Source organism: Heterodontus francisci, unplaced genomic scaffold (assembly GCF_036365525.1).
Source record: "Heterodontus francisci isolate sHetFra1 unplaced genomic scaffold, sHetFra1.hap1 HAP1_SCAFFOLD_1125, whole genome shotgun sequence".
Classification (NCBI taxonomy): Eukaryota; Metazoa; Chordata; class Chondrichthyes; order Heterodontiformes; family Heterodontidae; genus Heterodontus; species Heterodontus francisci.
The window spans coordinates 61,712-85,113 of record NW_027141170.1 but is presented as its reverse complement, the minus strand read 5'-3'; the positions used below and the strand labels follow the sequence as shown (position 1 = coordinate 85,113).

General features: G+C 53.3%; 2 protein-coding genes across 2 annotated transcripts in view; both read right to left on the bottom strand.

Annotated features, from left to right (window-relative positions):
- LOC137362375 (circumsporozoite protein-like) overlaps positions 1–14,602 on the bottom strand; it is an 84,918-nt gene extending 70,316 nt beyond the window's left edge. Inside the window, exon 1 of the mRNA XM_068026780.1 lies at positions 14,540–14,602. The gene's annotated coding sequence lies outside the window, so the exon portion shown is untranslated. The remainder of the gene's footprint in view (positions 1–14,539) is intronic.
- Positions 6,494–23,402, bottom strand: part of LOC137362373 (BAR/IMD domain-containing adapter protein 2-like) — a gene marked incomplete at its 5' end in the record, with an annotated part of 44,993 nt that continues 28,084 nt past the window's right edge. Inside the window, one exon of the mRNA XM_068026778.1 lies at positions 6,494–6,682. Within this exon, the coding sequence (XP_067882879.1) occupies positions 6,494–6,682 (189 nt within the window). The remainder of the gene's footprint in view (positions 6,683–23,402) is intronic.

Genomic DNA, 23,402 nt, shown 5'->3' with positions numbered 1-23,402 from the left:
ACCGGAAGCTCAGGGTCCTGCTTGCGGACTGAGCGGAGATGTCCCGCAAAGCGGTCACCCAGTCTGCGCTTGGTCTCCCCAATGTAGAGGAGACCACACTGTGAGCAGCGAATACAGTATACTACATTGAAAGAAGTACAAGTAAATCGCTGCTTCACCTGAAAGGAGTGTTTGGGGCCTGGGATAGTGAGGAGAGAGGAGGTAAATGGGCAGGTATTACACCTCCTGCGATTGCAGGGGAAGGTGCCCTGGGACGGGGACGAGGTGGTGGGGGTAATGGAGGAGTGGACCAGGGTGTCGCGGAGGGAACGATCCCTTCGGAATGCTGACAGGGGAAGGGAGGGGAAGATGCGCTTGGTAGTGGCATCACGCTGGAGGTGGCGAAAATGGCGGAGGATGATCCTTTGGATATGGAGGCTGGTGGGATGAAAAGTGAGGACAAGGGGAACCCTGTTACGGTTCTGGGAGGGAGGGGAAGGGGTGAGGGTAGAGGTGCGGGGAATGGGCCGGACACGGTTGAGGGCCCTGTCAACCACAGTGGGGGGAAATCCTCGGTTGAGGAAAAAGGAGGTCATATCAGAAGCACCGTCATGGAAGGTAGCATCATCAGAGCAGATGCGTCAGAGACGGAGAAACTGGGAGAATGGAATGGAGTCTTTACAGGAGGTAGGGTGTGAAGAAGTGTAGTCGAGGTAGCTGTGGGAGTCAGTGGGCTTATAATGGATATTGGTAGACAACCTATCCCCAGAGATGAAGACAGAGAAGTCGAGGAAGGGAAGGGAAGTGTCAGAGATGGACCATGTAATGGTGAGAGAAGGGTGGAAATTGGAAGCAAAGCTGATAAAGTTTTCCAGTTCGGGGCGGGAGCAGGAAACGGCACCGATACAGTCATCAATGTACCGGAAAAAGAGTTGGGGGAGGGGGCCTGAGTAGGACTGGAACAAAGAATGCTCGACATATCCCACAAAAAGACAGGCATAACTAGGACCCATGCGGGTACCCATAGCGACACCTTTTACTTGAAGGAAGTGCGTGGAGTTGAAGGAGAAGTTGTTCAATGTGAGAACAAGTTCAGCCAGGCGGAGGAGGGTGGTGGTGGATGGGGACTGGTTGGGCCTCTGTTCCAGGAAGAAGGGGAGAGCCCTCAAACCATCCTGGTGGGGGATGGAGGTGTAGAACGATTGGATGTCCATAGTGAAGAGGAGGCGGTTGGGACCAGGAAACTGGAAATTGTCAAAATGACGTAGGGCGTCAGAAGAGTCACGGATGTAGGTGGGAAGAGACTGGACCAGCGGAGAAAAGATAGAGTCTAGATAGGAAGAAATAAGTTCAGTGGGGCAGGAGCAGGCTGACACAATGGGTCTGCCGGGACAGTCCCGTTTGTGGATTTTGGGAAGGAGGTAGAAGCGGGCTGTCCGGGGTTGTGGGACTATGAGGTTGGAAGCTGTAGAGGGAAGATCTCCAGAGGAGATGAGGTCAGTGACAGTCCTTTGGATGGTGGCTTGATGTTCGGTGGTGGGGTCATGGTCCAGAGGGAGGTAGGAAGAAGTGTCCGTGAGTTGGCGTTGAGCTTCTGCAAGGTAGAGGTCGGTACGCCAAACGACAACAGTACCACCCTTGTCTGCAGGTTTGATGACCATGTCGGGGTTAGACCTGAGAGAACGGAGTGCCTCAAGTTCAGAGGGGGGCAGGTTAGAGTGAGTGAGTGGGGCAGAGAAATTGAGACGACCAATGTCTCACCGGCAGTTTTCAATGAAGAGATCAAGAGCGGGTAAGGGGCCAGGGGGAGGGGTCCAGGTAGAGGGAGAATGCTGGAGGCGGGTGAATGGATCTGCTGGTCGGGTGGAGGACTCCTGGTCGAAGAAGTGAGCGCGGAGGCGGAGGCGACGGAAGAAGAGCTCAACGTCATGCCGAGCGCGAAATTCATTGAGGTGGGGGCGTAAGGGGATAAAACTGAGACCTTTGCTGAGTACAGAACGCTCAGCATCAGAGAGGGGGAGGTCAGAGGGAAGAGTGAATACACGGCAAGGGGTCAGATCAGAAGGGGTGGGGTCAGAGGGAAGTGAAGCGGAAGGAGGATGTGGAGGGGCATTAGTCCCCATCAGCTGCTGGAGCTTGCGTTCCTTAACACCTGAAAGGAAGAAAAAAAGTTTCTCCATATCCCTCTCCATATCCCTGGGTTAGACCACACTTGGAGCACTGTGCACAGTTCCAGTCTCCATATCCCTGGGTTAGACCACACTTGGAGCACTGTGCACAGTTCCACTCTCCATATCCCTGGATTAGACCACACTTGGAGCACTGTGCACAGTTCCACTCTCCATATCCCTCAGTTAGACCACACTTGGAGCACTGTGCACAGTTCCCCTCTCCATATCCCTGGGTTAGACCACACTTGGAGCACTGTGCACAGTTCCAGTCTCCATATCCCTGGGTTAGACCACACTTGGAGCACTGTGCACAGTTCCACTCTCCATATCCCTGGGTTAGACCACACTTGGAGCACTGTGCACAGTTCCCCTCTCCATATCCCTGGGTTAGACCACACTTGGAGCACTGTGCACAGTTCCAGTCTCCATATCCCTGGGTTAGACCACACTTGGAGCACTGTGCACAGTTCCACTCTCCATATCCCTGGGTTAGACCACACTTGGAGCACTGTGCACAGTTCCACTCTCCATATCCCTGGGTTAGACCACACTTGGAGCACTGTGCACAGTTCCACTCTCCATATCCCTGGGTTAGACCACACTTGGAGCACTGTGCACAGTTCCACTCTCCATATCCCTGGGTTAGACCACACTTGGAGCACTGTGCACAGTTCCAGTCTCCGTATCCCTTGGTTAGACCACACTTGGAGCACTGTGCACAGTTCCAGTCTCCATATCCCTGGGTTAGACCACACTTGGAGCACTGTGCACAGTTCCAGTCTCCATATCCCTGGGTTAGACCACACTTGGAGCACTGTGCACAGTTCCAGTCTCCATATCCCTGGGTTAGACCACACTTGGAGCACTGTGCACAGTTCCAGTCTCCATATCCCTGGGTTAGACCACACTTGGAGCACTGTGCACAGTTCCAGTCTCCATATCCCTGGGTTAGACCACACTTGGAGCACTGTGCACAGTTCCAGTCTCCATATCCCTGGGTTAGACCACACTTGGAGCACTGTGCACAGTTCCAGTCTCCATATCCCTGGGTTAGACCACACTTGGAGCACTGTGCACAGTTCCACTCTCCATATCCCTGGGTTAGACCACACTTGGAGCACTGTGCACAGTTCCACTCTCCATATCCCTGGGTTAGACCACACTTGGAGCACTGTGCACAGTTCCAGTCTCCATATCCCTGGGTTAGACCACACTTGGAGCACTGTGCACAGTTCCACTCTCCATATCCCTGGGTTAGACCACACTTGGAGCACTGTGCAGTTCCAGTCTCCATATCCCTCGGTTAGACCATAATTGAAATTCAATGTGGGGGGAATTCAGGAGAGACGTCTTTCCCCAGAGTGTGGGGAGAATGTGGAACTCACGACCACAGGGAGTGGGTTGAGGCGAATCACAGAGACTTATTTTGGGGGGGGGAAGCTGGATAAACACACGCGGGAGAAAGAAGTAGAAGGACATGTTGACGGGGGGTGGGGGGAGATGAAGAGGGGGTGGGGAGGAGGCTCGTGGGGAGCAGAAACCCCTCCCCCGGCGCAGAGCTGGGGAGAGGGGCCGAATCTCCGTGCCGGAAATGCAGAAATGAATTTGCGCAAAGCAAGATCCCACAAAGCAGTGTTGATACACTATCGGGCGATGTCGGTGGTGGAACGAAGGTTGGTCCCCGGACACTTGGGAGAATTCTTCGGAGAGTAGGATTGGGGGAAAATTTATTTCGCAGACAGAAACGATAAGGAGTTAGGGGCGGAGTGGGGGGCTTGGGTGGGGGCGGTGGAATGGGCTCCTGCTGTGCAGTAAAATGCTGAACATGCTCTTCCCCCTTCAGTTATGTCATGGGATGTTGAAATTGAGTGGAGAGACGGAGCTTGGGACTGAAGGATTGGCTTAACTCAGCCAAAAGCACCATGGAAGACGGAGATGCTGACAACACACTGGGTAAGAGGGGATTTATTCCCAGCGCTTTGATACCCCCTCCCCTCACTGACCCACTCGCTGATGTGGGCCTCAGTACTGCACACCAGGGTGAGAAATCTAATTAACGCAGCACAGGCCGGGTTTGGAGCCTGGCCCTAGATTTATGCCCTCCCTGCTTTCGGGCGCGTCAATGGTCCCGCTCATTCACAACGGCACCGGGACGGTCTAAGTTCTCGTCCTTGATCCCCCTGCAGTTGTCAAGCTGGGCCAAGTCCTTGATCAACTGAAAGAAAGACAGTTCCTCGCAGTTTACGACTACTACAAGCCAGAGCTGATCAACGTTGTGCAGGACAGCGTGTACGAGGTCATCCAACAACTGAAGCAGAAAGGGGTCTTCACCGAGCAGGAGGCACAGGCAAGGAACTGACTGGGGGCCGGGGTCGGGAGGTGGGGGGCAGTATTTGTGGCGGGAGGGAGTCCCACAGTTTGGAGACTGAGGGAGTGGGGGGAGGAAGGAGTCCCACAGTTTGGAGAGTGAGGGAGTGTGGGGAGGAGGGAGTCCCACAGTCTGAAGACTGAGGGAGTGTGGGGAGGCGGGAGTCCCACAGTCTGGAGACTGAGGGAGTGGGGGGAGGAGAGAATCCCACAGTTTGGAGACTGAGGGAGCAGGAGGAGGGAGTCCCACAGTTTGGAGAGTGAGGGAGTGGGGGGAGGAGAGAGTCCCACAGTTTGGAGAGTGAGGGAGTGTGGGGAGGAGGGAGTCCCACAGTCTGGAGACTGAGGGAGTGGGGGGAGGAGAGAGTCCCACAGTTTGGAGAGTGAGGGAGTGTGGGGAGAGGGAGTCCCACAGTCTGAAGACTGAGGGAGTGTGGGGAGGAGGGAGTCCCACAGTCTGGATACTGAGGGAGTGGGGGGAGGAGGGAGTCCCACAGTTTGGAGTGAGAGAGAGTGGGGGGAGGAGGGAGTCCTACAGTTTGGAGAGTGAGGGAGTGGGGGGAGGAGGGAGTCCCACAGTTTGGAGTGAGAGAGAGTGGGGGGAGGAGGGAGTCCTACAGTTTGGAGTGAGAGAGAGTGGGGGGAGGAGGGAGTCCTACAGTTTGGAGAGTGAGGGAGTGTGGGGAGGAGGGAGTCCCACAGTTTGGAGTGAGAGAGAGTGGGGGGAGGAGGGAGTCCTACAGTTTGGAGAGTGAGGGAGTGGGGGGAGGAGGGAGTCCCACAGTCTGAAGACTGAGGGAGTGTGGGGAGGAGGGAGTCCCACAGTCTGGAGACTGAGGGAGTGGGGGGAGGAGAGAGTCCCACAGTTTGGAGAGTGAGGGAGTGTGGGGAGGAGGGAGTCCCACAGTCTGGAGACTGAGGGAGTGGGGGGAGGAGAGAGTCCCACAGTTTGGAGTGAGAGAGAGTGGGGGGAGGAGGGAGTCCTACAGTTTGGAGAGTGAGGGAGTGGGGGGAGGAGGGAGTCCCACAGTTTGGAGTGAGAGAGAGTGGGGGGAGGAGGGAGTCCTACAGTTTGGAGTGAGAGAGAGTGGGGGGAGGAGGGAGTCCTACAGTTTGGAGAGTGAGGGAGTGGGGGGAGGAGGGAGTCCCACAGTTTGGAGTGAGAGAGAGTGGGGGGAGGAGGGAGTCCTACAGTTTGGAGTGAGAGAGAGTGGGGGGAGGAGGGAGTCCTACAGTTTGGAGAGTGAGGGAGTGTGGGGAGGAGGGAGTCCCACAGTTTGGAGTGAGAGAGAGTGGGGGGAGGAGGGAGTCCTACAGTTTGGAGAGTGAGGGAGTGGGGGGAGGAGGGAGTCCCACAGTCTGAAGACTGAGGGAGTGTGGGGAGGAGGGAGTCCCACAGTCTGGAGACTGAGGGAGTGGGGGGAGGAGAGAGTCCCACAGTTTGGAGAGTGAGGGAGTGTGGGGAGGAGGGAGTCCCACAGTCTGGAGACTGAGGGAGTGGGGGGAGGAGAGAGTCCCACAGTTTGGAGAGTGAGGGAGTGTGGGGAGAGGGAGTCCCACAGTCTGAAGACTGAGGGAGTGTGGGGAGGAGGGAGTCCCACAGTCTGGATACTGAGGGAGTGGGGGGAGGAGAGAGTCCCACAGTTTGGAGAGTGAGGGAGTGTGGGGAGGGAGCCCCACAGTCTGGAGACTGAGGGAGTCCCAGAGGTTGGTGAGCCTGATGCCCTCCCTCTCACCCACAGGACATGTCCGAGCTGAGGACGAAAGGACAGAAGAATGGAGCAGAGGAATGTGTGGCAAGCGTCCGTGAAAGGGGCCCGGGTTCAATGAAGGTACTCTGGGAAACACTGTGTCAACCTCACATCAGCCAGCTTGAGAACTCCGTTCTGGCTGGGATTCTGACCGAGCTGCACAGCGACGGTAGGTGACCCCTCCGCAACCCGAGTCAGCAGAAACAGGAGTCGGAGTAGTGACCTCTACTCCAATCCCCTTGCAACAGATGCTAATGTACCATTTGCTTGTTGTTCCTGCAAGTTAACTTTCTGTGTTCCTTGTACGAGCACACCCGAGTCTTTAACATTGTCATCCCCAAAGTGAATAACTTCACACTTCCATCTTGTCGCCCGTTCACTTAACACGTCGAAATCTCTCTCCGGTTTATAAAGCTGGAAAATCTCTTACAATCTGCTTTTATGTTACTGGCCAGTTTACTCTCCGAATTATACATTTCCGATTTTTAATCAGCATTGTTTGGTGGCCCTTTGCTAGTTTCTCAAACACTCCCAATTCTCAGACTTGCTGTTGTTTTCCTGCCACATTGCAAGCCTCTTCCTGGAATCTTGTACAATCCTGAACTTACTGAGTGAGCAACGGATAGGTCTTTCTTGCTGTAACCAAACACAGCCTCTACACTCGCACAGCAAGACCCCAAATAACAGCTATGAGGGGAGTGTTTGATGGGGGACGGTGTAGAGGGAGCTTTACTCTGTATCTAACCCCCCGTACTGTACCTGTCCTGGGGAGTGTTTGATGGGGGACAGTGTAGAGGGAGCTTTACTCTGTATCTAACCCCCGTGCTGTACCTGTCCTGGGGAGTGTTTGATGGGGGACAGTGTAGAGGGAGCTTTACTCTGTATCTAAACCCCGTACTGTACCTGTCCTGGGAGTGTTTGATGGGACAGTGTAGAGGGAGCTTTACTCTGTATCTAACCCCCCGTTTTTTTTTTATGTCGAGGGAGCCTTTATTCCTCAGGCCCCCTTTATATACACACTTATATTTTAAAAATAACTTTATTAAAACCAGATAAATAAACAAAAAACTCAAATTAAAATGCCATTCTCGGCGTCGACAATGCACTCCAGTCCCTGCGGTGCCCACCGGTCGCGGAAGGCCTCAAGCGTACCGGCGGACACCGCATGCTCCTTTTCCAGGGACACCCGGGCGCGAACGTAACCGCGGAAGAGGGGCAGGCAATCGGGGAGGACGGACCCCCCGACGGCCCGCAACCTGGACCTGTGAATTGCCACCTTGGCCAGGCCCAGGAGCAGACCGACGAGGAGATCCTCCTCCCAGCCCGAGCCCCTCCGCACCGGGTGCCCAAAGATCAGGAGCGTGGGACTGAAGTGCAGCCAGAATTTGAGGAGCAGCCCCTTCAGATACTCAAATAGGGGCTGCAACCTCGCACACTCCGAATAAATGTGGAATACGGACTCGTCCAGGCCGCAGAAAGTACAGCTGGCCTGGGAGTCCGTGAACCTACTTAAAAGCCTATTGCACGGGACTGCTCTGTGCAGCACCCTCCACCCCAGGTCCCCGATGTAAAGGGGGAAGACTCCCGCGTAGAGAGACCTCCTTCGGGGTTTCCCCTCGCCGCCAGATGACAACGCGGACCGCCAGGGCGTGTCCGGCCGGCTGACGAGGGCGAGGAAGTGGAGAGTGTGCAGGAGCAGCCCGTACAGGAAACCCCTCCGCGCCGATTGGAATGGCACGGAGGGCATTTCCGAGAGGCGGCTCGGGTTGTGCGGGACCGGCTCCCGAGGAGGGTTTCGGGGCCTGGGTCCGATGAGCAGTTCTGGCCGAGCGGGCGTCAGCTCGGCCGGGATCGCTCCGCACTCCCGAGCCCCCTCGCCACCCGCAGTGAGGGGCGTCCCGGGGGTTTCGGCTACTCCTCCGCCCGCCGGACCGTCCCCGGAGTCGGCCGCCCGGACAGCCGAGGCGCTCTCCTCCGCCGGCGGGGGAATGCCCTGACTGGAGGCGACCATGTTCCAGACTCAGAAAAGATCCCGGTAAAAGACAGGCAACTCCCTCAGAGAGGCGCGGCTAACGGACTCCACCGGGAGCTGCGTGTCGTCTTGAAGGCAGTGACACTGGCGGAAAAAATACGTCGCCAGCGCACACCATCTGGGAGGACGCTCGACGTACAGGTATCTCTGCAGTGTCCGAAGGCGGAGAGTCGCAGCCTGGGTGCGGACGCACACCAGCGACTGACCACCCTCCTCGATCGGGAGACTCAGGACCGCGGCAGAGACCCAGTGTTTCCTCTTGCCCCAGAAGAAATCGACGAGTTTCTTCTGGATCTTGGTGGCAAATACAGGGGGCGGGGCCAAAGTGACCAACCGGTACCACAGCATGGAGGCCACCAGTTGGTTTATGACCAACGCTTGGCCCCTGTCGGAAAGCACTCGGAGCAGTCCTGTCCAGCGCCCCAGCCGAGCGGTGACTTTCGCCTCCAACTCCTGCCAGTTTGCCGGCCAGGCTTCCTCAGCGGGGCTAAGGTGGACTCCCAGATAGAGGAGGTGCGTGGTGCTCCACGCAAAAGGTGCCATCTCCTCCGGCAGGGAGTCCACCCGCCACTGACCAACCAGGAGTCCGGAACATTTCTCCCAATTGATCCTCGCGGAGGACGCGGCAGAAAAGGTCTGCTGGCAGTCGCGCATCCTCCGCAAGTCAACGGGATCTGTGATTGCGAGGAGCACGTCGTCGGCGTAAGCCGAGAGGACGACCCGCATGGCCGGCTCGCGCAGAGCCAATCCCGTCAACCTCCTGCGAAGCAGGCACAGGAAGGGCTCCACGCAGATGGTATACAATTGGCCGGACATGGGGCACCCCTGACGCACTCCTCTCCCAAAGCGAAGGGGCGCCGTCAAGGACCCGTTAACTTTGACTAGACACTCTGCGGCGGCATATAAAAGTCGGACCCAGGCCACAAAATGCGGCCCGAGTCCGAAAGCGCGCAGAGTCCCGAAAAGGTAATCGTGATCCACCCTGTCGAACGCCTTCTCCTGATCGAGGGAGAGAAAGGCGACCGACTGACCAGTCCTCTGGGAAAGATGGATCAGGTCCCGGACCAGTTGGATGTTGTCCTGGATGGACTGGCCCGGGACCGTGTAGGACTGGTCGGGGTGGATCATGTGGGCCAGCACGGAGCCCAGGCTGGTAGACATAGCCCGGGCAAAGATCTTATAATCCGTGCTGAGGAGGGAGACCGGACGCCAGTTTTTAAGCAGGCGGAGATCGCCCCTCTTCGGCAGCAGGACGATGACCGCCCTGCGCCACGAGAGGGGCATCTCCCCGGTCGCCAGGCTTTCCCCCAGGACCCGCGCGTAATCGCCCCCCAGGACGTCCCAGAACGCCCTGAGGAACTCCATGGTCAACCCATCCAGCCCTGGGGATTTGCCCCTCGAGAGCTGGTGGAGGGCGCCAGTCAGCTCCGCCAACGTGAGCGGAGCCTCCAATCCTTCGGCGCCCTCCGGGCTGACCTGCGGCAGGTCCTCCCACAAAACTCTGCGCGCATCCTCACTGGACGGATCCGGAGAGAACAACGCACTGTAATACGTCCGGACCAGGAGGCCCATTCCCTCCGGATCCGTGATGGAGGATCCGTCGTCGGCCAGCAGCTGGACGAGCTGCTTACGGACCCCCCGCCATTTTTCCAGCGAGTAGAAGGGTGAGGCGCGGTCCAAATCTTCCAGGATCTGGATCCGCGACCTCACGTACGCGCCTCGGGACCCTATGAGCTGCAGGTTCCTCAGCGCGCCCTTCTTCTCTTTGTACGCCTGCCACAGGGCCGGGTCCGCGACGGCATGACCGAGGCGGGATTCCAAGTCGAGCACCTCCCTCTCAAGGCGCCCGATCTCGGCTTCCCGCCTCTTGGTCGACCCCTTCGCGTACTCCTGACAGAAGACGCGGATGTGAGTCTTGCCCACATCCCACCATAGCCTCAAGGAGGGGAAGCCCCCCTGCTTCCTTCTCCAGTCGGCCCAGAATCGACAGAACGAGTCCCGAAATCGCACGTCCTCCAGCAGCCGGTTGTTAAAGTGCCAGTACGCGGACCCCGCCCGCGTGCGGAGCGGAGTGAACTCCGCCCACACCAGGCGGTGGTCCGAGCACGGCACCAGCCGCATGGAGGCCGCCGAAACGCGGGAGACGTACGCCTGCGAAATGTAGAGGCGGTCGATTCGCGACCCCCCTCCTCCAGACCTCCACGTGAAGGCGCTGGAGTCGGGATGGAGATTCCGCCAGACGTCCACCAAGTTAAGGGAGCTGATCAGTCCCCTCAACTTCTCCACCGACGCTTGGCCGCGCTGGGGACCGGAGCGATCCCCCACCTCGAGGGTGCAGTTAAAATCCCCCCCGAGGATGATGCACTCGCCGCTATCGATGGAGCTCAAGAGAGCGGACACTTCTTCAAAGAAGCGCGCTTGCAAAGCGCCGGGCCTGGGCGCGTACACGTTCACAAAGTGGAGCGGCACGCTACCCAGGCGAAGGGCGAGGTGGAGCAAGCGGCCCGGCACTAGCTCCTTGACCCCCAAGATCTCCGGCTGAAAAGTCGGGGCCAACAAGATAGCCACCCCACTAGAAATAGGGGTGAGGTGACTCATGTAGACCCCACCCTGCCACTCCAGGAGCCAGGTGGCTTCGTCTCCCGGAACGGTGTGGGTTTCCTGCAGAAAGCTCACCGCGTATCTCCCTTCCCTAAGGACTGAGAGATTGTGAAATCTGCGGTGAGCCCCTCTGCTGCCGTTGATGTTGAGGCTGGCTATGGTTATCTTCATGTCAAAGGTACTTAAAACCCGTCACCAACACCTCACTGTGAGGAGGGAGTGGAAGTGCACCTGGCCCTCCACTCCCCCAGCAACCCATTGAGGAACACATTAAAACGGCGCCTCTCAACCAGTTTCACGTCCGCGCGCTTGCCCGCTATCTTAAGGGCGGCACGGACGGACTGGATGATCAGCGCCAGATTCGACCAACGGTCGAGGGCCAGCTGAACTTTATTGCGGCAACCTCTGCAAGCCGCGAGGAAATCCCGGAGTTCCGCCGTGGGGATGAGAGGAGATTCGGTGGGAGGCACGAGGGACTCCACCACCTCACTGGCGATGGAATCAAGATCATCCTCCGTGCCCCGCACCGAATCCCCATCCTCCTCCGGGTCGTCACCGCCAGCGGCCGACACATCCACCACACACTGTGGGGCGGACGTCCTGGCCGCGCCAGCTGGTCCCACCTCCGTCACGATCCCACCCCCAGGATCGATGGCGGAGGAGTCCTCTCTGGGTTCTATTGTGAAACTGGAGCCTGTAGGCACCAGCGGTTCAGGACCCCCTCCACCTCCGTCCCCAGGCCAATGAGTGGTCCAGGGGAGACAGAAGTTCCGGACTCCGGGAAACCAGCCGGAGCCGAGACTGGAGGCGGCGAGAGGAGGCCATCTCCCACTCCGCCAGCACCCACAGGCCCAGCAGATGGGGCAGCATTCTCAGTTATAACTGGGTCGGGTGTCTCCTGGTTGGTGGTGGACTCCGGCTGGGAGGCCCGACCCTCTGGGGCCTCGCCCTCCCCTTCATTCAGGGCACCCGACCCAGTAGCAGTGGCGGAATGGGCGGTTTCCCCAGGCTCCCCCACCACAAGCAGGGCCCCACTTACTCCTTTAGGAGGGGCCTCACGTACCGGGGCCATCCCCTCCCCTCCATCCTGAGGAATAGAGTGCTCCTGCCCGGACTTTGCAGCCTTGGTGGTGGCGGTAGGGGGAACCTGAGGACCAGAAACAGGAGGCAGCTCCCCTCCAACAGATGGGCCCTGCACCTCAGGGCCCTGTGTTATTTCTGTGGAGGGGTGCCTTCTCCTCTTTTTCGCACTTGGGCGCGGAGACTCAGAGACCTCCATGTCATCAGAGGCCTCCGCCTCCGCACCCTTTTTTCCTTTTTTAGTCACCCTGGGCCTGAGCCCAGCCCTGGGACAGGTGGATTCCATGGGAATGGGCTTTGGGCTGAGCTCAGGCTCGGGTTGAGTCAAAGTGTCCAGGGGACGCGCCTCACGATGTTTCTTTTTTCCCCGCGTCTTCCTTCCGCTCGGACGGACGCTCCCCTCCCCGCCAGAGGCTGTGAAAACCACAGCCTCCGGAACCGACTGAGCGGTGTCTGTTGGATGTGCGGGGGGAGTGGGAGGAGGTGCTGTGGAACCACTCTGGGCCGCCGAGGTGGAGCTGGCGGCCGGGAGGTTGGGGCAGTTCTTCCGAACATGCCCCACCCCCTTGCAGACGTGGCACCGCGCCCCATCCGAGGTCCAGAAGACGCGGTAGGCCGTCCCCTGGAACTCCACATAAAATTGGCCCTCCGTGTCCTCCTCCCGCGCCAGCTGCATAAATAACTGGCGGCGGAAGGAGTAGACATGTTGGAGGCTGTGCTCCTGAAGACCAAGCCGGACTGGGGTGATCCCCGACCTCACCTCCCCCAGATGGTGCAGGTGGGGGAGGAGGAGCTCACTGGGAATGAAGGGTGGGACGTTGGACAACATTATCCGATGCGCAGTGGCCCCCAGAGGGTCCACTGGCAGGAAGGTCCCCCCCACAGTGAGCCCTTTACTCAGGGCCAGGGACACCGCCCGCTCGGTCTTCAAAAAGAACACAGCCTTCCCATACATCTTTGAGGCCGCAACAATGGCCGAGGGGCCGACAACCACGGCCATTGCCTTAACGCAGGCCTCAATAGACATGTTGGGGTGGGGATAGCTCTTCACCCCATGGCTGCATGTCAATAATTTAAAGGGTGACGGGGCCACGTGGGCAGCCACAGAAGCTGCAGCTGCGTAGGTAGTAGAGGGCCCCGCCACCGGTGATGAAGGGCTTGCCATGGGTCCAAGAGCTAAACCCACCCCAAATTGTGGACTTGCACACTAAATAACAGATTCACAGAAAAATTTGAAAAGACAAACAAACAAACAACAGGTTAGTGGAGAGGCTGAGGTAAGAGAGGAGAGGTAAAGACAGGCTGGAAGGGATGACTTGCTTTCTGGAGGTGGTGCTCACAGTACACTTAAAACAAACAGTCTTTGAAGTTGGTCTTCCGGTCTTCTGGTTGGGGGGGGAGTCGTCTTCACCTGGGTCAGCTGAAGCTGCCCAGGCACTATCTATCCCCTTCCGTCTGTTTAGCTGGGCAGCTTCAGCTGACCCAGGCTTGGCAATTGGGGTGCGGAGGGAGCTTCCCTGTGTGCTTTTGCAGCAGCACAGATTCCTGCTGAATTGGCAGCCCCACCCCTTGTTGTTCCAGCCACTTGTTCCTCCCCCAACAGTCCAAAGTAAATTACTGGTGTTCAGCACCCACCTCCAGACAAAGCCTTGTTTCCACAAAATGTCCCTTTCTTCTCTTTAATGGAGACTGTTGTTGGAGTTTTCCTCTGCTTGTTGGTAGCTGCTCTCCTTTGCTCAGTGCAGCTCCTCTCTCCACCTCTGCAACCTCCAACTGCCACCAGCACTCTCAGCTGCACCTCGTTGAGGCTCTCAACACTCAGGTTCCCAAATCAGAGAGCAGCCAATCCCAGTGCTGTATCTGTCCTGGGAGTGTTTGATGGGGACAGTGCAGAGGGAGCTTTACTCTGTATCTAACCCCCGTACTGTACCTGTCCTGGGGAGTGTTTGATGGGGGGACAGTGTAGAGGGAGCTTTACTCTGTATCTAACCCCCCCGTACTGTACCTGTCCTGGGAGTGTTTGATGGGGACAGTGTAGAGGGAGCTTTACTCTGTATCTAACCCCTGTACTGTACCTGTCCTGGGAGTGTTTGATGGGGGACAGTGTAGAGGGAGTTTTACTCTGTATCTAACCCCCGTACTGTACCTGTCCTGGGGAGTGTTTGATGGGGGACAGTGTAGAGGGAGCTTTACTCTGTATCTAACCCCCCCGTACTGTACCTGTCCTGGGAGTGTTTGATGGGGACAGTGTAGAGGGAGCTTTACTCTGTATCTAACCCCCGTACTGTACCTGTCCTGGGAGTGTTTGATGGGGGACAGTGTAGAGGGAGCTTTACTCTGTATCTAACCCCCGTACTGTACCTGTCCTGGGGAGTGTTTGATGGGGGACAGTGTAGAGGGAGCTTTACTCTGTATCTAACCCCCCCGTACTGTACCTGTCCTGGGAGTGTTTGATGGGGACAGTGTAGAGGGAGCTTTACTCTGTATCTAACCCCTGTACTGTACCTGTCCTGGGAGTGTTTGATGGGGGACAGTGTAGAGGATCTGAATGAACTCACCGTTTCTTCCATCTGCACTTGAATTTGGCGATGAACCTCGGCCATTTGAAACAGGGTGTCCCCTGAACAGGAAGAGGAAAGATCGATTATATAAACATTCAGCTTGCCCCAGTGGTCGGACATTATTTTGCACATATTCTCTGATCAAACCAGAGCAACAGGCGGTGATCGACCACCCAACAAGAAACTATTCGGGGCATCTGAAGCATGCGTGGGATTGATATCTAAACAACACCCAACCAAGGGCCCCACCCTGCCCGACCTCTCCCTCACTCCCTCCCTGCTGCCTCGGGGCAGTCGAATGCGCAGAGATATTAATCAGGCAACAGCTGGGACAGCAATGTTCCAAGATAACAAATCAAAAATAGCTCGAAAATGGAGAGACAGGAGAGCAATGGAAGTGAGTTAGAGACTGGAAACTAATCGAGGGGTTCGGGGGTGTTTATATATAGAATAACAGATACCCGGGAGTGAGTTACAGACTGGAATCTAATCGAGGGGTTCAGGGAGTTTATATATAGAATAACAGATACCCGGGAGTGAGTTACAGACTGGAATCTAATCGAGGGGTTCAGGGTGTTTATATATAGAATAACAGATACCCGGGAGTGAGTTACAGACTGGAATCTAATCGAGGGGTTCGGGGGGTTTATATATAGAATAACAGATACCCGGGAGTGAGTTACAGACTGGAATCTAATCGAGGGGTTCGGGGGGGTTTATATATAGAATAACAGATACCCGGGAGTGAGTTACAGACTGGAATCTAATCGAGGGGTTCGGGGGTTTTATATATAGAATAACAGATACCTGGGAGTGAGTTACAGACTGGAATCTAATCGAGGGGTTCGGGGGGTGTTTATATATAGAATAACAGATACCTGGGAGTGAGTTACAGACTGGAATCTAATCGAGGGGTTCGGGGTGTTTATATATAGAATAACAGATACCCGGGAGTGAGTTACAGACTGGAATCTAATCGAGGGGTTCGGGGGTGTTTATATATAGAATAACAGATACCCGGGAGTGAATTACAGACTGGAATCTAATCGAGGAGTTCGGTGGTGTTTATATATAGAATAACAGATACCTGGGAGTGAGTTACAGACTGAAATCTAATCGAGGGGTTCGGGGGGTGTTTATATATAGAATAACAGATACCTGGGAGTGAGTTACAGACTGGAATCTAATCGAGGGGTTCGGGGTGTTTATATATAGAATAACAGATACCCGGGAGTGAGTTACAGACTGGAATCTAATCGAGGGGTTCGGGGGTGTTTATATATAGAATAACAGATACCCGGGAGTGAGTTACAGACTGGAATCTAATCGAGGGGTTCGGGGGTGTTTATATATAGAATAACAGATACCCGGGAGTGAGTTACAGACTGGAATTTAATCGAGGGGTTCAGGGGGTTTATATATAGAATAACAGATACCCGGGAGTGAGTTACAGACTGGAATCTAATCGAGGGGTTCAGGGAGTTTATATATAGAATAACAGATACCCGGGAGTGAGTTACAGACTGGAATCTAATCGAGGGGTTCGGGGGTGTTTATATATAGAATAACAGATACCCGGGGGTGAGTTACAGACTGGAATCTAATCGAGGGGTTCAGGGGTGTTTATATATAGAATAACAGATACCTGGGAGTGAGTTACAGACTGGAATCTAATCGAGGGGTTCAGGGGGTTTATATATAGAATAACAGATACCCGGGAGTGAGTTACAGACTGGAATCTAATCGAGGGGTTCAGGGAGTTTATATATAAAATAACAGATACCCGGGAGTGAGTTACAGACTGGAATCTAATCGAGGGGTTCGGGGGGTTTATACATAGAATAACAGATACCTGGGAGTGAGTTACAGACTGGAATCTAATCGAGGGGTTCGGGGGTTTATATGGAGAATAACAGATACCCGGGAGTGAGTTACAGACTGGAATCTAATCGAGGGGTTCGGGGGTTTATATGGAGAACAACAGATACCCGGGAGTGAGTTACAGACTGAAATCTAATCGAGGGGTTCGGGGGGTTTATACATAGAATAACAGATACCCGGGAGTGAGTTACAGACTGGAATCGAATCGAGGGGTTCGGGGGTTTATATATAGAATAACAGATACCCGGAAGTGAGTTAGAGACTGCAATCTAATCGATGGGTTCGGGGGTTTATATATAGAATAACAGATACCTGGGAGTGAGTTACAGACTGGAATCTAATCGAGGGGTTCGGGGGGTTTATATATAGAATAACAGATACCCGGGAGTGAGTTAGAGACTGCAATCTAATCGAAGGGTTCGGGGGTTTATATATAGAATAACAGATACCTGGGAGTGAGTTACAGACTGGAATCTAATCGAGGGGTTCGGGGTGTTTATATATAGAATAACAGATACCCGGGAGTGAGTTAGAGACTGCAATCTAATCGAAGGGTTCGGGGGTTTATATATAGAATAACAGATACCCGGGAGTGAGTTACAGACTGGAATCTAATCGAGGGGTTCGGGGGTGTTTATATATAGAATAACAGATACCTGGGAGTGAGTTACAGACTGGAATCTAATCGAGGGGTTCAGGGGGTTTATATATAGAATAACAGATACCCGGGAGTGAGTTACAGACTGGAATCTAATCGAGGGGTTCGGGGGTGTTTATATATAGAATAACTGATACCTGGGAGTGAGTTACAGACTGGAATCTAATCGAGGGGTTCAGGGGGTTTATATATAGAATAACAGATACCCGGGAGTGAGTTACAGACTGGAATCTACTCGAGGGGTTCAGGGGTGTTTATATATAGAATAACAGATACCCGGGAGTGAGTTACAGACTGGAATCTACTCGAGGGGTTCAGGGGTGTTTATATATAGAATAACAGATACCCGGGAGTGAGTTACAGACTGAAATCTAATCGAGGGGTTCGGGCGTTTATACATAGAATAACAGATACCCGGGTGTGAGTTACAGACTGGAATCTAATCGAGGGGTTCGGGGGTTTATATATAGAATAACAGATACCCGGAAGTGAGTTAGAGACTGGAATCTAATCGAGGGGTTCGGGGGGTTTATATATAGAATAACAGATACCTGGGAGTGAGTTACAGACTGGAATCTAATCGAGGGGTTCGGGGGGTTTATATATAGAATAACAGATACCCGGGAGTGAGTTAGAGACTGCAATCTAATCGAAGGGTTCGGGGGTTTATATATAGAATAACAGATACCTGGGAGTGAGTTACAGACTGGAATCTAATCGAGGGGTTCGGGTGGTTTATATAGAGAATAACAGATACCCGGGAGTGAGTTACAGACTGGAATCTAATCGAGGGGTTCGGGGTGTTTATATATGGAATAACAGATACCTGGGAGTGAGTTACAGACTGGAATCTAATCGAGGGGTTCAGGGGGTTTATATATAGAATAACAGATACCCGGGAGTGAGTTACAGACTGGAATCTAATCGAGGAGTTCGGGGGGGTTTATATATAGAATAACAGATACCCGGGAGCGAGTTACAGACTGGAATCTAATCGAGGGGTTCGGGGTTTATATATAGAATAACAGATACCCGGGAATGAGTTACAGACTGGAATCTAATCGAGGGGTTCGGGGGGTTTATATATAGAATAACAGATACCCGGGAGTGAGTTACAGACTGGAATCTAATCGAGAGGTTCAGGGGGTTTATATATAGAATAACAGATACCCGGTAGTGAGTTACAGACTGGAATCTAATCGAGAGGTTCAGGGGGTTTATATATAGAATAACAGATACCCGGGAGTGAGTTACAGACTGGAATCTAATCAAGGTGTTCAGGGGGTTTATGTATAGAATAACAGATACCCGGGAGTGAGTTACAGACTGGAATCTAATCGAGGGGTTCAGGGGGTTTATATATAGAATAACAGATATCCGGGAGTGAGTTACAGACTGGAATCTAATCGAGGGGTTTGGTGGGTTTATATATAGAATAACAGATACCCGGGAGTGAGTTACAGACTGAAATCTAATCGAGGGGTTCGGGGTGTTTATATATAGAATAACAGATACCCGGGAGTGAGTTACAGACAGGAATCTAATCGAGGGGTTCGGTGGGTTTATATATAGAATAACAGATACCCGGGAGTGAGTTACAGACTGGAATCTAATCGAGGGGTTCGGTGGGTTTATATATAGAATAACAGATACCCGGGAGTGAGTTACAGACTGGAATCTAATCGAGGGGTTCGGTGGGTTTATATATAGAATAACAGATACCCGGGAGTGAGTTACAGACAGGAATCTAATCGAGGGGTTCGGTGGGTTTATATATAGTATAACAGATACCCGGGAGTGAGTTACAGACTGGAATCTAATCGAGGGGTTCGGGGTGTTTATATATAGAATAACAGATACCCGGGAGTGAGTTACAGACTGGAATCTAATCGAGCGGTTCGGGGGGTTTATATATAGAATAACAGATACCCGGGAGTGAGTTACAGACTGGAATCTAATCGAGCGGTTCGGGGTGTTTATATATAGAATAACAGATACCCGGGACTGAGTTACAGACTGGAATCTACTGGAGGGATTCGGGTGGTTTATATATAGAATAACAGATACCAGGGAGTGAGTTACAGACTGGAATCTAATCGAGGGGTTCGGGGTGTTTATATATAGAATAACAGATACCCGGGAGTGAGTTACAGACTGGAATCTAATCGAGGGGTTCGGTGGTGTTTATATATAGAATAACAGATACCCGGGAGTGAGTTACAGACAGGAATCTAATCGAGGGGTTCGGTGGGTTTATATATAGAATAACAGATACCCAGGAGTGAGTTACAGACTGGAATCTAATCGAGGGGTTCAGGGGGTTTATATATAGAATAACAGATACCCGGGAGTGAGTTACAGACTGGAATCTAATCGAGGGGTTCGGTGGGTTTATATATAGAATAACAGATACCCGGGAGTGAGTTACAGACTGGAATCTAATCGAGGGGTTCAGGGGGTTTATATATAGAATAACAGATACCCGGGAGTGAGTTACAGACTGGAATCTAATCGAGGTGTTCGGGGTGTTTATATATAGAATAACAGATACCCGGGAGCAAGTTACAGACTGGAATCTAATCGAGAGGTTCAGGGGGTTTATATATAGAATAACAGATACCCGGGAGTGAGTTACAGACTGGAATCTACTGGAGGGATTCGGGTGGTTTATATATAGAATAACAGATACCCGGGAGTGAGTTACAGACTGGAATCTAATCGAGGGGTTCGGGGTGTTTATATATAGAATAACAGATACCCAGGAGTGAGTTACAGACTGGAATCTAATCGAGGGGTTCGGGGGGGTTTATATATAGAATAACAGATACCCGGGAGTGAGTTACAGACTGGAATCTAATCGAGGGGTTCAGGGGGTTTATATATGGAATAACAGATACCTGGGAGTGAGTTGCAGACTGGAATCTAATCGAGGAGTTCGGGGGGTTTATATATGGAATAACAGATACCCGGGAGTGAGTTACAGACTGGAATCCAATCGAGGAGTTCGGGGGGTTTATATATGGAATAACAGATACCCGGGAGTGAGTTACAGACTGGAATCTAATCGAGGGGTTCGGGTGGTTTATATATGGAATAACAGATACCCGGGAGTGAGTTACAGACTGGAATCTAATCGAGGGGTTCGGGCGGTTTATATATAGAGTAACAGATACCCGGGAGTGAGTTACAGACTGGAATCTAATCGAGGGGTTCGGGGGGTTTATATATAGAGTAACAGATACCCGGGAGTGAGTTACAGACTGGAATCTAATCGAGGGGTTCAGGGGGTTTATATATGGAATAACAGATAGCCGGGAGTGTAGGATTTGCCTGTTGTTGGGTGTCTGTGAGCTCGTTTGAGGTTGTGTGAGTGAGAAGGGGCGAGGGCTTTGTGAAGTTGGACAGCAACACTGTCAGAACGAGACAAGTTTGCCAAGAGAGGAAGTGAAGGAAATTAAACAATGAACTGCAAGGGAACGTATAAACAAGGACCGCTAATCTGTGGCAACTTGGCAGCTGAATGTTTGATTTAAACTGCGGGGAGATGAGGAAACATGATTTGAGGCAGTGATTTGTTGTGATCTGGGACTCGCTGCCTGAAATAACGGTGGAAGCAGATTCAATAGCGACTCTCAAAAGGGGGATTGGGGTAAATACTGGGAGAGGATAAATTTACAGGGAGACGGGGAAAGGGCAGGGGAGCGGGGAGTGGGATTAATTGGCTAGCTCGTTCACAGACCCAGCACAGGGCCGATGTGATGAACAGCCTCCTCGAATCTCAGAGGCTTTGACTGCGAAACAGTCTCTTCCCTCATTCTTCGAATCGCCGTCATTTTCTGGAGCTGTCTCTCTTTCAAGGATCGAAACAGCTGAATATATGACTCGCTGTTACAAATTCCAAACATTTCCACTCCCTCTCTCTCTCTCGTGCTCCCTCTCAGTCTGACTCTCCTCCTCTCCCCGACTCTCTCACCTTTGCTGTGTTTCTCTTTCTCTCTGCCTATCGGTCTGTGTTTCTCTCTCTCTCTCTCTCCCCCACTCCCCGTCCCCGGTCTCTGTGTGGGTCTCTCTGTTTCCCCCTCCCCACTGTCTGCGTGTGAGTCTCTCTTTTTTGTTTGTTGGTGTCGCTGGCCAGGCCAGCATTTCTTGCCCATCCCTAATTGCCCTTGAGAAGGTGGTGGTGAGCTGCCTTCTTGAACCGCTGCAGTCCATGTGGGGTAGGTACACCCACAGTGCTGTTAGGAAGGCAGTTCCAGGATTTTGACCCAGCGACAGTGAAGGAACGGCGATATAGTTCCAAGTCAGGATGGTGTGTGACTTTTTTTTTAGATTAGATTAGAGATACAGCACTGAAACAGGCCCTTCGGCCCACCGAGTCTGTGCCGAACATCAACCACCCATTTATACTAATCCTACACTAATCCCATATTCCTACCAAACATCCCCACCTGTCCCTATATTTCCCTACCACCTACCTATACTAGTGACAATTTATAATGGCCAATTTACCTATCAACCTGCAAGTCGTTTGGCTTGTGGGAGGAAACCGGAGCACCCGGAGGAAACCCACGCAGACACAGGGAGAACTTGCAAACTCCACACAGTCAGTACCCGGAATCGAACCCGGGTCCCTGGAGCTGTGAGGCTGCAGTGCTAACCACTGCGCCACTGTGCCGGAGGGGAACTTGCAGGTGGTGGTGTTCCCATTGCGTCTGCTGCCCTTGTCCTTCTAGTTGGTAGAGGTCGTAGGATTGGAAGGTGCTGTCTAAGGAGCCTTGGTGCGTTGCTGCAGTGCATCTTGTAGATGGTACACACTGCTGCCACTGTGCGTTGATGGTGGAGGGAGTGAATGTTAGTAGATGGGGTGCCGATCAAGCGGGCTGCTTTGTCCTGGATGGTTTCGAGCTTCTTGAGTGTTGTTGGAGCTGCACCCATCCAGGCAAGTGGAGAGTATTCCATCACACTCCTGACTTGTGCCTTGTAGATGGCGGACAGGCTTTGGGGAGTCAGGAGGTGAGTTACTCACCTCAGGATTCCCAGCCTCTGACCTGCTCTTGCAGCCACGGTATTGATATGGCTACTCCAGTTCAGTTTCTGGTCAATGGTAGCCCCTAGGATGTTGATCGTGGGGGAATTCAGTGATGGGAATGCCATTGAATGTCGAGGGGAGATGGTTAGATTCTCTCTTGTGGGAGATGGTCATTGCCTGGCACTTGTGTGGCGCGAATGTTACTTGCTACGTATTAGCCCAAGCCTGGACATTGTCCAGGTCTTGCTGTATTTCTACACGGACTGCTTCAGTATCTGAGGAGTCATGAATGGTGCTGAACATTGTGCAATCATCAACGAACATCCCCACTTCTGACCTTATGATTGAAGGAAGGTCATTGATGAAGCAGCTGAAGATGGTTGGGCCGAGGACACTACCCTGAGGAACTCCTGCAGTGATGTCCTGGAGCTCAGATGATTGACCTCCAACAACCACAACCATCTTCCTTTGTGTTAGGTATGACTCCAGCCAGCGGAGGGTTTACCATCTTGATTCCCATTGACCTCAGTTTTGCTAGGGCTCCTTGATGCCATACTCGGTCAAGTGCTGCCTTGATGTTAAGGGCAGTCGCTCTCACCTCACCTCTTGAGTTCAGCTCTTTTGTCCGTGTTTGAACCAAGGCTGTAATGAGGTCAGGAGCTGAGTGGCCCTGGTGGAACCCAAAGTGAGCGTCAGTCTCACCCCTTCTGTGTTCGTATCCCTCAGATGTGAGCGCATGTCCCTCCCTCTCTCTCTCTCTGTCTGAATGTATACAGCTCTCTCTCTCACCCCCATCAGTGTGTGTTTAACTCTCTCACCCCCATCAGTGTGTGTTTAACTCTCTCACCCCCATCAGTGTGTGTTTAACACTCTCACCCCCATCAGTGTGTGTTTAACACCCCCATCAGTGTGTGTTTAACTCTCTCACCCCCATCAGTGTGTGTTTAACACCCCCATCAGTGTGTGTTTAACTCTCTCACCCCCATCAGTGTGTGTTTAACACCCCCATCAGTGTGTGTTTAACTCTCTCACCCCCATCAGTGTGTGTTTAACACTCTCACCCCCATCAGTGTGTGTTTAACTCTCTCACCCCCATCAGTGTGTGTTTAACTCTCTCACCCCCATCAGTGTGTGTTTAACACTCTCACCCCCATCAGTGTGTGTTTAACTCTCTCACCCCCATCAGTGTGTGTTTAACTCTCTCACCCCCATCAGTGTGTGTTTAACTCTCTCACCCCCATCAGTGTGTGTTTAACACTCTCACCCCCATCAGTGTGTGTTTAACTCTCTCA